Below are 13,713 nucleotides of genomic sequence, written 5' to 3' on the forward strand. Positions count from 1 at the left end.
GTCCGGTTAAAATGCGATGTCTTGTTTCCCTGCCATGTGCAGCTCAGTAGCCTGTGGTCAGGAAAAGCCTCCTAAAATGACTAGGCGCTACATGTGCTATGTTGAACCTTGAATTTGAAGTCGATAACTGGATTATAACAAGGCTAAGATTACGAAATTACTTCATTCTATTATACTTTGAAACTGCAATATTCATAGAGGGTTTTTTATTCATACAGTATTTTCCCTACGAGTTAACGTCATATTTCAAGAAGTCTTCCTATTTGTTAGGGAAAGGATCTGTCGTCATCACGTACCGTTGCCAAACAATGAGCAGGAAAAAGCCACGTTGACGACGAAGTCGAGTGAAGTCAGCATTAACGTTACCTTTTGCCTGGGAAACGGGAAAATCACCCCTGAAATATATTGTCTTGGCTTTCTTGTTAACTAATTAGAATAAGAATAGAGATGTCTTCACCTCCTAAAGAGAAAATCGAAACCAAAGCTGGACATCTCCCTGCTGGTATTTCCTTGTATTTTTTTTTTCATTAGCTGCTACTGATGAGAAATCACTACTAGTGTAAACATCACGATGATGGTCATTCGATAACAGCTGGTAATTTTAAGCTAACTAGCTAGCTTGGTAGTTAACTAAGTCTGTGCATGTCTTAATCAGTTGCAGTAGCCGTGTGTCTTGTCAGTACAAGTGAAACATGCAGTCCATCAGGGTCTTAAACGTTACTGGTTATGCCATCTATTTGACAGTAACGTTAACGTTATAATTGCATGTAGTTAGCTGGCTAACTCAGGCTAACATAGCTGGCTAGCCAACAACTGTTTAGTCTTCATCTACAGAGTGCAGGGTTTCAAAGAATACAGTTTTAAAATATAAATTGAAATTCAGCGGAGTGACTGCAGTTAGAAATATAATATACTGTCAGAGGTAAATGAGAGTATAGACTAGACGCCAATAGAAAAAAACGGATTACAAATCAAGTTGTGCCAAGTTAAAAAATATGCTCACAATCTTCATTGCATGCGTTTCTGTACATTATGTTTGCGTTAGTTAAGATCCATTACCGTTTCTCCTTGACCCGATAAGAAATCAGATAACGGTATGAGTACGAGTACGTGGTCTTAGCATAACTAGGTCATAGTGGTTATGTGGAGGCGGCGGCCTGAACTTTGGCATCAGGTGTAAGTTGCCTTTTGTGGCACGTTAACAACACAGTTTGACCACATCTAACACATCCAAACACATCTAGTTACGTTGGTTTACAAGATCAAGAAAATACTATTACATGTTTATTGTAATAGCCCCGTGTTTCAAAATGCATTAGAGTGGTGGTGGAGCTCCTGTGTTTTTACATGGATTAGGCTAGGCTTTAACATCAGTAAGATATGCAACACCAATATCATAAAGCTAAAAGCTTCTAATCACATTCTTTTCATCTCACAGTGAAAGTGGGAGGTATGAGGGTGGTTCAAAAGCACCAGGCCGCTGGTGAACCAGCTCCACCAGAGAAGAAGGAAGACAACGACGATGAAGAATACGTCAGCAGCAGGTAGGAATGCTGACCTGACCATGTGGAACCGCACACTGTAGAGCTCTTCCATCCATCTCTCAATCTCTCTCTCTGTCTCTCTGTCTCTCTCTCTCACTCACTCATTCACTCACTTATTCCTTTTCTCACTCTTTCTGCCTGTCTTTCTGTCAACTACTTTCACTTGCTACGACCTTGGACTTTCTCTTTATCTTTAAGTTTTCAGTTCACCATATAATTTCATTCTAATGTGATTTTTTTTTCTCATCATATAGCAGTGGTTCATTTTGTGTCAGATCAGATGAGGCTGTTTATGCACCATTTCATATTTTGTTTAGACCTTGTCTATATTGTGAATGTGATCTAAAGCCTGTAAAATATTTCTGTTTAAATCCTATGTCTTTATATTCTTTCAGCCCCTGATATTATTTCAGTTTGACAGCCTGACAAACACATTATTTGTGAAGCAATGTTTGCCCATTAATATCTTTAAAAGCATTGTCCATAGTCAGGCCAAACTTTGGAGGAAGACAAACATGTTCTCAGTATGACCAAACTATTAAAGTTTGTATGGCAATCTCATTGATTTTCTACAAGGCCCTATATTCGAAAAGAAAGTGACATAAAGAGTATGATGAACGACGAATGGTATCAATTCATATTTTCTTTAAAAACGTGTTTTTTATTAACATGCCAATATCTGAGCTCTCTTGAAGAGTGTAAATTGTTTCCCAACTTTTTGGGAAATAAGCTTATATTCCGTCAACCCGTTTAATGAGAGGATACATACCCTTCTCTTTCCTGTGCATGCAATAACCTATTGTAGTCTAACACCCTTTTAGCTAATGGCTAATAGCTAGCTATAGGCTAACTGATTTAACCCACTCGATTTGGATTAAAGTGTTTACTGAATGACTCTTGTGAATGAGATGATGATATATTATTTATGTAACCAAACCATCTTTCCAGCAAAGGGCATGTTTTCAGAGAATGTTCAGCTGGCATTGCATACCATATTTGGATATCTTCCTAGGCAGTGTGCTTTACAGATGAGCCATACCACCAGGCAGTCAGGGCTAGCATGGCTGCCTCTGCATTGACAGTGACAGGTGCGCTAGGCGGGTCCTTCACCAGAATTGTTAATGTGCTTTCCAGTGGTAGCACAGTGAGAGCGGAGGGCTACGTTGTGTAAGTGAAACAGGTGAGCTTTTCCCAGGGGCCCCTCCGTCACGTGGGCCAACAGAGGCACTAGGTGCCGAGCTCAAAGGAGCGCCCATCTGGCGCGGTTGCGTAGCTCTCACCAGCACTGTCGCTGCGTTCTCTAGAGTTGGATAGGGCGGAGTGGGTGGTGTTTTTTTTCTTTCTTTTTTTTCTCCTCTCTTTTTGAAACAGGAACGTCGCTGACGGTCCCGCCGCGCTGTGACTTGAAAAGCCCCATCTGGCTGTCACACTTCCCTGTAGAGGGATGGAATGACGATTGTGGTGGTAGTCTAGCCTTGTGGAGTTGCACAAACTTTACTCTCCAAAATGGTTGCAGTTTTGGCAGGATCCCCAGATAGTTGCATTGCAGTCTAGTGCATTTTTTTTTTAGAAGTAGAGCTGTGGAGTGAATGAGTAAGAACTTCTGCTTTATTTTCCTAAAGGAAAGTCAAAACCATGCACCATGTTTTGGTTATGGTCATGGGTGTGTCCCTTTGTGGATGAGTAGAAAGAAAGGTTTCCTTCTTCTCTTCTCTTTTCTTCTCTTGTCTTATAGAACAGGAATCAGCATTTTCTAGCATAATACCATATTCTGTGTTCTTTTCTCACTACAGCAGTCTACAAAAGTTCAGACTACCTGTTTTTTTTATTGCTCTCAGTTTTTTTCCCCTTTTTATTGTTCTGTGCCCCAGAAAGTCCCTAACAGCACTTTCCCTCTGCCACTAAGGTTGGCTGGGCTATATAGCTACATGTGGATGCTGAAGAATGTAGATACATGTAGTCATACATTTAGTCAAGAATATGTTTGTGTGTATGTGTGTGTTTGTGTGTGAGGCTGGTGAGGTGTCCACAGGATTAGACTTTTCCAGGAAAGGTGGTTTCAGCTTTAACCCCCCACCCTTCCACCTCCATATGCCCTCCACCCCGCGTTAGCCACCACTCCCTCTCACCCAAACCTGCGAGGCTTTAATATCCCATCAGTTCGAGCGGACAGCTGATTGCTGATGGCCATCTCCCGCTGAGTGCTGCCGCAGGTGCAGGGCCTTATCAGTGCGCGTGGGCCGCTCGCCTGCACGCCCGTCCGATCCACTTTCAGCTCACTCCACACCGCTCCTTTCCTCTCCTCTCCACGTGGTGCCGGCATCACCGCTGCAGGAGATCGCGATAGCTATCAGTGGCTGAGCTAAGAGAGGTGACGCTTTAGCCTATTTTTTTCCACCCTCCATCTCTCTCTCTCTCTCTCTCTGTGTCTCTCTCTCTCTCTGTCTCTCTTTCTCTGCAGATGGTGACAGGTTTAAAGCAGGGCCTCAAGGTGTGCAGGATTACCCCCATAGGGGGAAAGGCTTCATCTTAAAAGCCCAAATCCACCACAAACACACACACTCTCTCTCTCTCACACACACACACACAAACACACACACACACACACACACACACACACACACACATACACCCAAGTGTGTGGCTTAGTGTATTTTGGGGGGGAAAAGTTGGAGGGGAAGAGGTAGTGACGTGCTAAAGGCCAACAGCCTAATGCTACACTATTCCGTTTTCATTTAGATTCGAAACACTTTTGTTATGTTTGCGCCTCTTGTCTACACTACTCCAGCGTTTTGGACCTCCTGAAATGAACCGATTTGAAAACTCTGTCGGCTGTGTGTTCAGGTAACATGTGGACAGGTAACATCTGTAAAGGTAACATCTGCAAACATCTGAAAATGATGACGCAATGTTCCCTTTCTGATTGGACCTTGTCAGCCTGGTGTTTCTTGACTCCCCATAACTCATTTTGACTTCCACTACTAGGCTTACAGCAATTGAATACATAAATGCAACATGGAGAATGAAATGCAAGCTTTACTGGCCTTGCTGTCTTTAGTAGCATTCTGTAGTGCAGTCCAATTCAGTTGCGACATCGTATTCGTAAATGGGTGATTTGCAGTCTTGTGATCTGCGCTTCAGGTGTCCCCCAATCACTGACTGGGTGTCCAATGCTGACAAGATTCTGTAATTTGCAAACGTGTACAGTATGTTGACGGAGATCAAAACAAAACGAAAACAAACACAGAATAGTGTGGATGCTCTGACGCGGCACTAAATTGGTCTTCCATTGGGTTGAAGTGAATCTTGGGGAGACTGTCACAATACGCTATCATTTTGTGGTTAAATCCCTTTATAGTGCTAGTATTTTAGTCGAATTCACAAAGTGTTTTGTGCTTTCTAAATTGCCTGATCTTGGAATCACATATACACAATGGGAAGCATAGCTGTTAGTGTGATATTATGATATAAATAAACAAACATATTGTATCCAGTAATAAACACTGAAGTCACCAATTTCCCAGCCTAGTTATGTATCTGCCAAATACGCTAGGCTGTTAGCCTACCTGTTATTCACTCTACGTGTCGGCTGATGGTAAGGCAGACAATTCTCAAATTATGTGGGCCAGGTGATGGAATGTTTTACTTTTCTGAATTTCTAAACTGGATATGTGGTGACTGTCTAGGCTACCCTGTTGTCAAGGATGAAATTAAAAAAAAAAAAAAATGTTACCTACTCCAGATTCCAGGAAGCAAACAGACAGGTAATTACTATGTTTCATTTGGCAGGTATAATCTGAAATGATCATGTTACATCTGCCAAACAGAGCTGCAGCCAGGTTTCTCTCTCTCTCTCTCTCTCTCTCTCTCTCTCTCTCTCTTTCTCTCTCTCTCTGTCTCTGTCTCTGTCTCTGTCTCTCACACACACACACACACACACATACATACATACCATTATATCCCCCTATTGCTACTATCATTTCCTGCCCACCATAATATTAGTTTTTGGGATGATTGTCATGAAATGCCGGATAGGTAGAACCGTCTGCAGCACCTCATCCAGCCACCACCCCCATCATCTCCTTATCCCCCAGCCCCTCTGTCCTCCAGCTGAGGAGCCTGGTGTGAGCGCTAAGCAGGTGGCTTCAGCTAGAAAAATTGCACATTTGTTGCAGCTAGTCAAGCGGGCTCGTCTGGGGAGCGCCTGTCAAGTGCAATTTGGGCTGTGTGAATGGACGTGGATGGGGCCGGGGAGGGGTTGCAGTGAGAGAGATGCCTCCTGAGAGAGGGAAGGCGATGTGATGTGCTGAGGGTGAACTCACCGCGTGCCCACAGAAGTGGAATCCCCCATCCCCCACCCACGGCACACACACACACACACCCCGCACCATCCCCAGATTCAACCCCCATCCCCTCCCGCCACCACTTCCCCATGGGTCTCCCTCTAGTGTTTCCCACAGAATTGAATTCTATTTGTGGTGGTAGGTTTGCAGAATTAACTAGAATGCAACAATTTGTTTTTAACAAATTAGCACAGCGTGGTTATGATGCTAACCAGATTTAAGCACAATTTAGCACAACCTGGAAAATCATTGTGTGGTGGTCAATGTTGATATTGTGGTGAGCCGCCACAAATAAGTCAATGTATGGGGAACACTGCCCTCTCATCTCCATTTTCCTGCCTGACTGCCGTCATTCTCTCAGGCTCTGTGAAGCGGCTGTGAGTGGGAGCTATGGGACGGTCCACCCGGCTGCTGATGGCACAGCGCTAGGGGGCATTCACTCATGTAATGAGTTGCCCTCGGAGGCAGGCAGGTAGGGGAGGTCAAGTCGGGGCAGAATGAGCCTACCTCATCGCGGGGCCGCACCGGACGCTCATTCTAGTTCCGAGCATGGGTCGCGGTCCCGGGGTGGCTGTCGGAGCGATGTCACAGAGTGATAGAGAGGGCCCAGCTCGTCCTCTTCCCTCTCATTTCGGCCCCTAATGGAGGTCAGGAATTGGGGTGTCGCAGGGAATCTCCCCTGTGTCGTGCCACCCCCGCCACCCAATTAGAGTTTCCCCTGCTGGCTGCGAGTGGATGAGGGAGGGAGGGAGGGATGGACAGAAGACGTCAGCCTGCCAGAGCTGGCTGTCAAACATACATTTTATCTCACAGGAAGGTTCAATCCCTTGTGCAGTGTCATAGTTTTTTCCGTCTCCACTCCAGATGGTCACTGAATCAATCTAGTGGACATTGTTCCCCATCACCTTAGACAGAATGTGTGTGTGTGTGTGCACGCGTGTGTGTATGTGTTGCTAATGGTGATATGCCCTTGGTATGCTTTCTTCATAACTCCTGCTTTGACACACATCCTCTTTAGATTTTGGAATAAAGTAGCAACCATGCAGGTTGTGTCGCAGCTTCACCTGTGTGAGCACCTAAAATACTGCTCAGAAGATTTTGTGAATGGGGTGTATTTCAGCAGGACTGCAGTAGGTAGGAGTCTTCACTCCATGCTGCTCTGTCATTCATGAGGAGCAAAGGTGATGCTCACTGTTCTAGAACACTGGACTAGAACACCCCGCAGTTCTACCTCAGACGCTAAACTGAAGACTTGATCTGTCACACGGGGCTTAGGGTGTGACAGGAAGGTGAAACGGAGAACAAAAAAAAAAAGTGGGCTACAGTGAGTTGTTTTGGTATCTCTGTCAAGCGCCAAGGAGCTGACTGCATCATTTTAGAATGTGTGAATATGGTTTAAAATGTATGCATGGTTTTGTTGCTGCTGGCAACTCCCCACACAGCATCAAGCTTAGTTCATTAGCACAAGTGTCTTTTGCCTCTTTTTCATCTGTCAATCAAAGGTACATTGCCTTTGTGGGAAACGTATAGTAATTTGTTAGGACCTGTCAAAGCTGGTTTCTTACCTTGGCATACAAGCAAGGCCAGACGTGTTTTTGGGTGATGTTAAGGTCTTTATTGCCTAATCTGGCTGGCACCTCACCAAATCCTGCTCGTCCTCAGGTTAACCTGTCACACACAGATAGAATTGCTGATAGCAAAAACCTGTTCTGGCCCAGTTTTGGCCCAGATCCTGCAGACTGCCACACTCTGTATTATATCCCTATTCCACAGTGTGCTGCCATTGAGGTAGCAGCCTTTGTATGCACTCAGGTGAGCTCCAATTCAGCTTAGAGAGCCCAGATCCCCGAGGTGTGAATGAGAGCCTGTTTTGATTATTTGTGCTTTCCTGGCAGTTGCACTTTGCAGCCATTCTGCCTCTCTCTGCTTTCGTCCTTCTCTCGCTTCACTCTCACTGCCTCCATCTTTCTTTCTCTCCATCTCTCTTTCTCTCAATCTTTCTTTCTCACTCTCTTTCTCTTTTTTTTGTTTCTCACACACTCTCTCTCCCTCCTTCACTCCATCAGTAAATAAAAAGCAACGCCGAGCAGTTTCCATGGCGACAGATGGCAGCGGGAGGATGTCAGTGCTGCTTTGTTAATTGCCCCCAATCGTATCGCTCCCCTCAGCTCTGCCCAAGGGGTGTATGGCGTGGAAACTTACCAACCCCCCCCCCCCCCCCACACACACACACACACACACACACACACACCACTTCCTCCTCTCCTCTTTGCTCTCCTCAGTTCCCCCATCTTTCCACCACCCCCCCCCCCTCCTTACCCACATTCCCTCTCAAGGCTCTGCCTCTTTCCTTCCCTCGCTTCGTTTGCCCTGTGCTACTAGTCACTGCCGCTCCAAGATAGCGCTCGAAGGAAGAGAAGAAACGGCTTCTTTCAGACGGCTCGGCAGCACCAGCGCTGAGAGGACTATTAATGACCGCCTCAGAGCCTGAGGCCACACGCCTCTCATTCAGCCGCTCCGCTCGGCATAATATACACCCGCTCCTCCACACATCACCACAAGGCCGTCACAAACAGGCTGAGCCGCGGGGACCCGGAGCCCCGACGTCTTACAGCACAGCACAGCTCAGCTCAGCTCAGGCTCAGGCTCACTGCCTGGCAGCCAGGCGAGGCGGAGTGGATTGGGTCGCTTTGATTTGAGTTCTCGGGTTTATTCGCCACATTTGAAAAGTCGGGGAGTGTGAGTCATGGTAATGTCCTTCAGCAGGCTCTCTGTGTGTGTGTGTGTGTGTGTGTGTGTGTGTGTGTGTGTGTGTTTGTTTGTTTCAGCCTGCTTCTTCTCAGGCTCGCTACTGCCCTCTACAGGTCTCCAGTAGTACTGCGCCATTCCAGAATCTCACAAGTGGTGAATGCTGTGTCAGATTGAACTAAACGTCCCATACATCTTGTTAAACTGAACTATACTGTAGCCTCTATGTCCTTGTTTTCCCATCAGGCACATTCTTATTACCAATACACACAGCCTGTAAATCTTTAATAAGTCGCTGTGCTACTACACACTGCTTTACCCCACTGTACTGTTGAGGAAGTCTGAAATCATGCTGTGTTATTCTAGGGATCTCAGGGGATTGAGACTGCATGCACTCACACTTATTCAACTCTTGCAGCAGAGAGAGAAAGGGAGGAGAAGTAGGGGATGAAGGAAGAGAGAAAGTAAGAAAGAGAGAAAGGGAGGGAGGAAGGAAGTTATTAGAGTGTTTGTAGAGCTAGCTGCAGTCTTGTCATGGATTTGCACGTGTCTGAAGCGCGACCTCACTGTGACATGTTGGGACAGAACACACGAGTGACCGCTCCGGAGATCAGGATGGCACTACCCAGATGAAACCGATCTAATATTTGTGTCTCAGGGGATAGGGGCCAACCTCTTTGAGATTTACTGCGCAGACAGGAAAAAAAGAGAGAGGGAGAGAGAGAGAGATGGTTGGAAAAAAAGGAAAAGACGTTTAATCCAAGATTACCCAGCTCTCTCGTTAAAAAGCCTCGACTGCATGGAGAGTTTCCATCAGCGAGAGTGGCACTCCGTGGTTCCTCGCGGGGATTATCTGCTCCTGCCAAGGCTCTCCCGGCTATCTTTGGCCCAGCCGCACCTGGCCTCAGCACCGGGGAGCCAGCCAACACTGCCCCACGCCACCAGGAACATCTCTGCACCCTGTCAACACACTGACCTGGTCACGATAAAAAATTGCTGCTTTTAAAACAAAATGCTGGTAAAAAACCTTACAACCCACTAGATAATATGGTTTCATATAAGTTTCTAAATTAAAAAAATATGATTGTCTTTCTGGAGGAAGAGGTGTTTTATATTTACCTAAAGTTCCCGTTGCCATTGTGGTTGCAAAATTAGCTCTCTTTGAAGAATAAATTCCACTTGAAGAACTTTTTTCTTCTGCTAGACAAGCTCATTTTTCTTGTCAAGGTCAATTATCACTCTTGACCCGGCGCCCTTCTCAGCTGTTCAGCTGTGCCGTCGCTTCAAGGAGCGTTTTCTTTTGAAAATAGATGGGAGTCATTTCTGAGCTTGACAGGGCCAGCCGCCTGCAGGCAAATTTCGCTCTGAAAAACTCGGGTGGCAGCAAGCAACATGATGTCCCCCTGGATGTGTGTGTGTGTGGGTGGGTGTGTGAGTGTTTCTTTTTCTTTCTCTGTTTTTTCCTTGGCCACTTTGTACCCTGCCTGAAGCCTGAAGCACCTGCTGGGGCCATTTGTCCCAGCCTTCACATGCACTCTCTCTCCCTCTTTTCCGGACTCACACCTCATGAGTCTCCTCCCACGCACTGACAATAACACCACTCCAGCTTTCGCCAAGCCAATTTGGATAAATACAAGCAGACACTGTCTCCCAACATGATGTATTTTAGTATCAATAAATGACCTATGTTATCGCACCCCTGCCCTCTCCTCCCTCTCATAGCTCACAATTACCTTCTTTCAGGGCCGCAAATGGGATTCCTTGTCGATGTAGTTTTTGAAATTAAACCAATTACTCCCAATAACTGCTATCAGCGGCTGTCTGATGGATAGGCTGACATTTTCTGCTGGCGGAATACATTACTGATAACTTTAGCTGAGGGCGCTAGACCGCTATCATTAGCATGCTGTCCAAATGTAATGTTATTTACCACTATGCATGCAAATAGGCTCTCCGTCCCATTCACACTGATGGATGGTGAGAGCTCCCCCACCACTCTCTGCCGGCGCTGTCAAATGTTTGATTATGGTTTCACGCCGTGCTCTGGCAGCCATCTTAACATGATTTCTTGACCTTTGTGAGAAAGCCAGCCATGAGAGCTCCCTCTCTTTCTCTTTCTCTTTCTCTCTCTCTCTCTCGCGCTCTCTCTCTCTCTCTCTCTCCCTCCCTGGCCAGTAGCTTTTAGTAACACATCCATTCAGTTTGCTGTTGGTTGAGGCCATCATGCAGAGAATGGCTCTGCCAGGCGGCTGTCGAGTAGAGGCAAGCAGAATTGGCCCTCTTACACTCAACAGCCCTGAATCAATATGGAGCATTTGTGTCCCCAGCCCCTGTCTGTGTGCCCTAGTTTGTGTCCTCTCCTTTCACAAAGATGGGGCCGTGTAGTTTGGGCCGTTTGGTGGCCAATAGGGTCATATGTGTGTGTGTGTGTGTGTGTGTGTGTGTGTGTCTTCTCCCCCTCCCTCCCTCCTCGGCTGTGGTGGGTGTGTGTGTTCTTGGCTGTCTGTGACGGTTAGAGCCGAGGCAGCTACAGGAGCAGTGCTTCAGTGGGACGTTTGTTTCCTCTCTCACTGAGCGCCATCTTGCCACACACCGCCAAACACACACACACACACCGACACCGACACACACAGTCCACTTCCTCAGGCTTCTCTGAATCTCTCTGAGCCTTCCTGACTGCAATTATATCAAAGAATGCCCTGGGGTGTCTTCCTTATGCGTCGCTCCTCTGTTCCTGTCCTGGGTTTTCACTTCCTGGATTTGTTTGTGGGGGTGGCCCAGTGGGGGTGTGTGTGTGTGTGTGGGGGGGGGGGGTTAGTTATACCTGTCCCCTAACTTACATCGCACACATGCATTTTTCATCAGGCTGAGGTGCCAGTGCTCCGCAGACCTGCTCTGAAACGTCTGTGCTTTCATTGAGGAGTTTCAGGGCATAATGGCTGTTTACACAGTACATACTGTATAATGGGGCAGAACAGCTTTGGAACAGCTCTGAAGTTTTCGTAAGGTTTGTGGAAAAACAGATCATTTACTCCTATTGACAAGCACCAACGTTGGAAAGTTTGCCACTGTGGAAGGATCATATTTGTTTTATTATATGTCCAAATATCATGCATTAATGATGCACCTCTTGTTGTTTTGTTGTTTGTTCTTCCTTTCTTCTTTCCTTCTCTCTCTATCTCTCTCTCTCTCTCTCTCTCTCTCTCTCTCTCTCTCTCTCTCTCTCTGTTTATAGTCCACCAAAGCCAACTGTTGTCATCTCAGGAGTAGTTGCCAAGGTAAGACCCCTGCCCCTAAACACTTTAGATTTGTATTGTTTACTAATGTGGTGGCCTCTTAAGCATGCTGTGAGTTGTTTCATAGTCATTATTTCAGAATATTGTGTTACCTCAGCCTGCTTTGAGTCTACGGTCAAAACGAAAACAATCGTTTGTTACAGAAATGGCAGTGTGCTCACCACTGCGTCGATCGATAAATACAATATCAGGCCCTAATAACAGACCAAGAGGCCCCAGTCCATTTGGTCATCAGTGTTTATGTTTATAGAATCATCATTATGAATCATGTTTATAGGGCTCCAGGTCCAAGTGAAATATGGGCCGTTGAGCGTGCTGTCCGGGCCCCATGCCTGCAGCCGGTGCGCTTCTCTGACCCGCTTCTCCTCTCACATCAGCCGGGTGATTACTCAGGTGGAAGAAAGAGAAAGGGATCAAAGGAGAAGGAAAAAGATGCGAAAGAAAGGGTCGATGTTGTTGAATAGTGTATGAGAGAGAGACAGAGAGAGAGAGAGAGAGAGAGAGAGACAGAGAGAGAGAGAGACACAGAGAGAGAGGGGATGAAAGAGACATGTTCCTGACTGCTGAAGCGTAGGCAGAGGAGGAATGTGACTTGTTTAAAACTGACTAAACCCAGAGAGTATTTCTCTTTATTTTCTGAGATGCATTTCTATCTGAGTGACCTTGAGAAGGTTGCATTGAACTGAGTCATCCACCCGTGAGTCTGTTCAATAAAGAGAGATAGATGGAGGAGTGAAACAGAGAGAAAGATGGCGCCAGCCCGATTAGAACATTTGAGCTTTGGGCCTATTATTGCCATATATCCAGCAGTGTGTTATCACAGCAGAGGCTTTAGTTGAAAAAAAATCAAGAAATGGCAGCCGCGCCACTGTCCCCACATCAATACGAGTGGCTGTAAAATAAACGCCTGCCCCAGGGTTCCAAGTCTGTACATTATATTTCTGTGTGTGAGTGTGCACATGCATTTGGGCAGGTAGATACTACAGGTATGGTGCACTCATAGTTTGTGTTTGTATTTGTGTGTGTGTGTGTGTGTGTGTGTGCATGCATGCACTTGAGGCTTTTAGAACAGCTTAACACAGACACTGCTATAGTGCATGTTGAAGTAGTTTTTTTCCCCCCATGTCCCCTTGCATACGAGCTCTCATATGACTTGTTAATCCTGTGTGAACATGCTGACACAAACTTCATATTTGTGTGCGTGTGTGTGACCCTGTCTGAGGGTCTGCTCTCCGGCAGTGGTCATGGCTCAGGGCATATTGAGCTTCTTTCCTGACCTGGCTAGTCCGACCCTCCACCTCCACCTCCCCACCACACACTCCAGTGTGCAAAGGGTTGACCTTAATCCCCCTACCCAGACCTCTGGCTGGTGCCATCACACACACACACACACACACACACACACACACACACACATATGTATATATAATATATTCAGGGTTTTAATGGCTTGGGTGGGTTGTGACATAACCTCCATTCATAAAGCAGCCCTAACCTACGCTCTGAGGACAGATGACGTAACACACACAGTTTATTTTTTTCACTGGAAGATCACTGATGAAATGCATGCTGACTAGAGACATGTTTCAGCCACGTTTCATACAAAGGTTAATATCGGACAAGCATTAGAACAGCTAATAAATAAAAACATTTTGAATATATCTATTTATATATGACAAACAATGCTGTTTGTATGCTAAATGTTAGAGGAGTTGGACATCCATGCTGAGTTACTTATGAGTAAATACTTATGAGTACCTCATGTAGGCCTATGCACAGGGT

General features: G+C 46.0%; 1 protein-coding gene across 1 annotated transcript in view; it reads left to right on the top strand.

The window, feature by feature from the left end:
• The first annotated feature begins 291 nt into the window (after nt 1-291).
• dap (death-associated protein) overlaps nt 292-13,713 on the top strand; it is a 19,490-nt gene continuing 6,068 nt past the window's right edge. The window contains exons 1-3 of the mRNA XM_076290820.1: nt 292-502; nt 1,439-1,544; nt 11,871-11,913. Coding sequence (XP_076146935.1) covers nt 448-502; nt 1,439-1,544; nt 11,871-11,913 — 204 coding nt within the window. The 5' untranslated portion in view covers nt 292-447. The remainder of the gene's footprint in view (nt 503-1,438; nt 1,545-11,870; nt 11,914-13,713) is intronic.

This window comes from Alosa pseudoharengus, unplaced genomic scaffold (assembly GCF_046254945.1).
Source record: "Alosa pseudoharengus isolate Yale_2024_CS ecotype anadromous, Long Island Sound unplaced genomic scaffold, YU_APseudo_1.1 YU_APseudo_1.1_scf_18, whole genome shotgun sequence".
Taxonomy (NCBI): Eukaryota; Metazoa; Chordata; class Actinopteri; order Clupeiformes; family Clupeidae; genus Alosa; species Alosa pseudoharengus.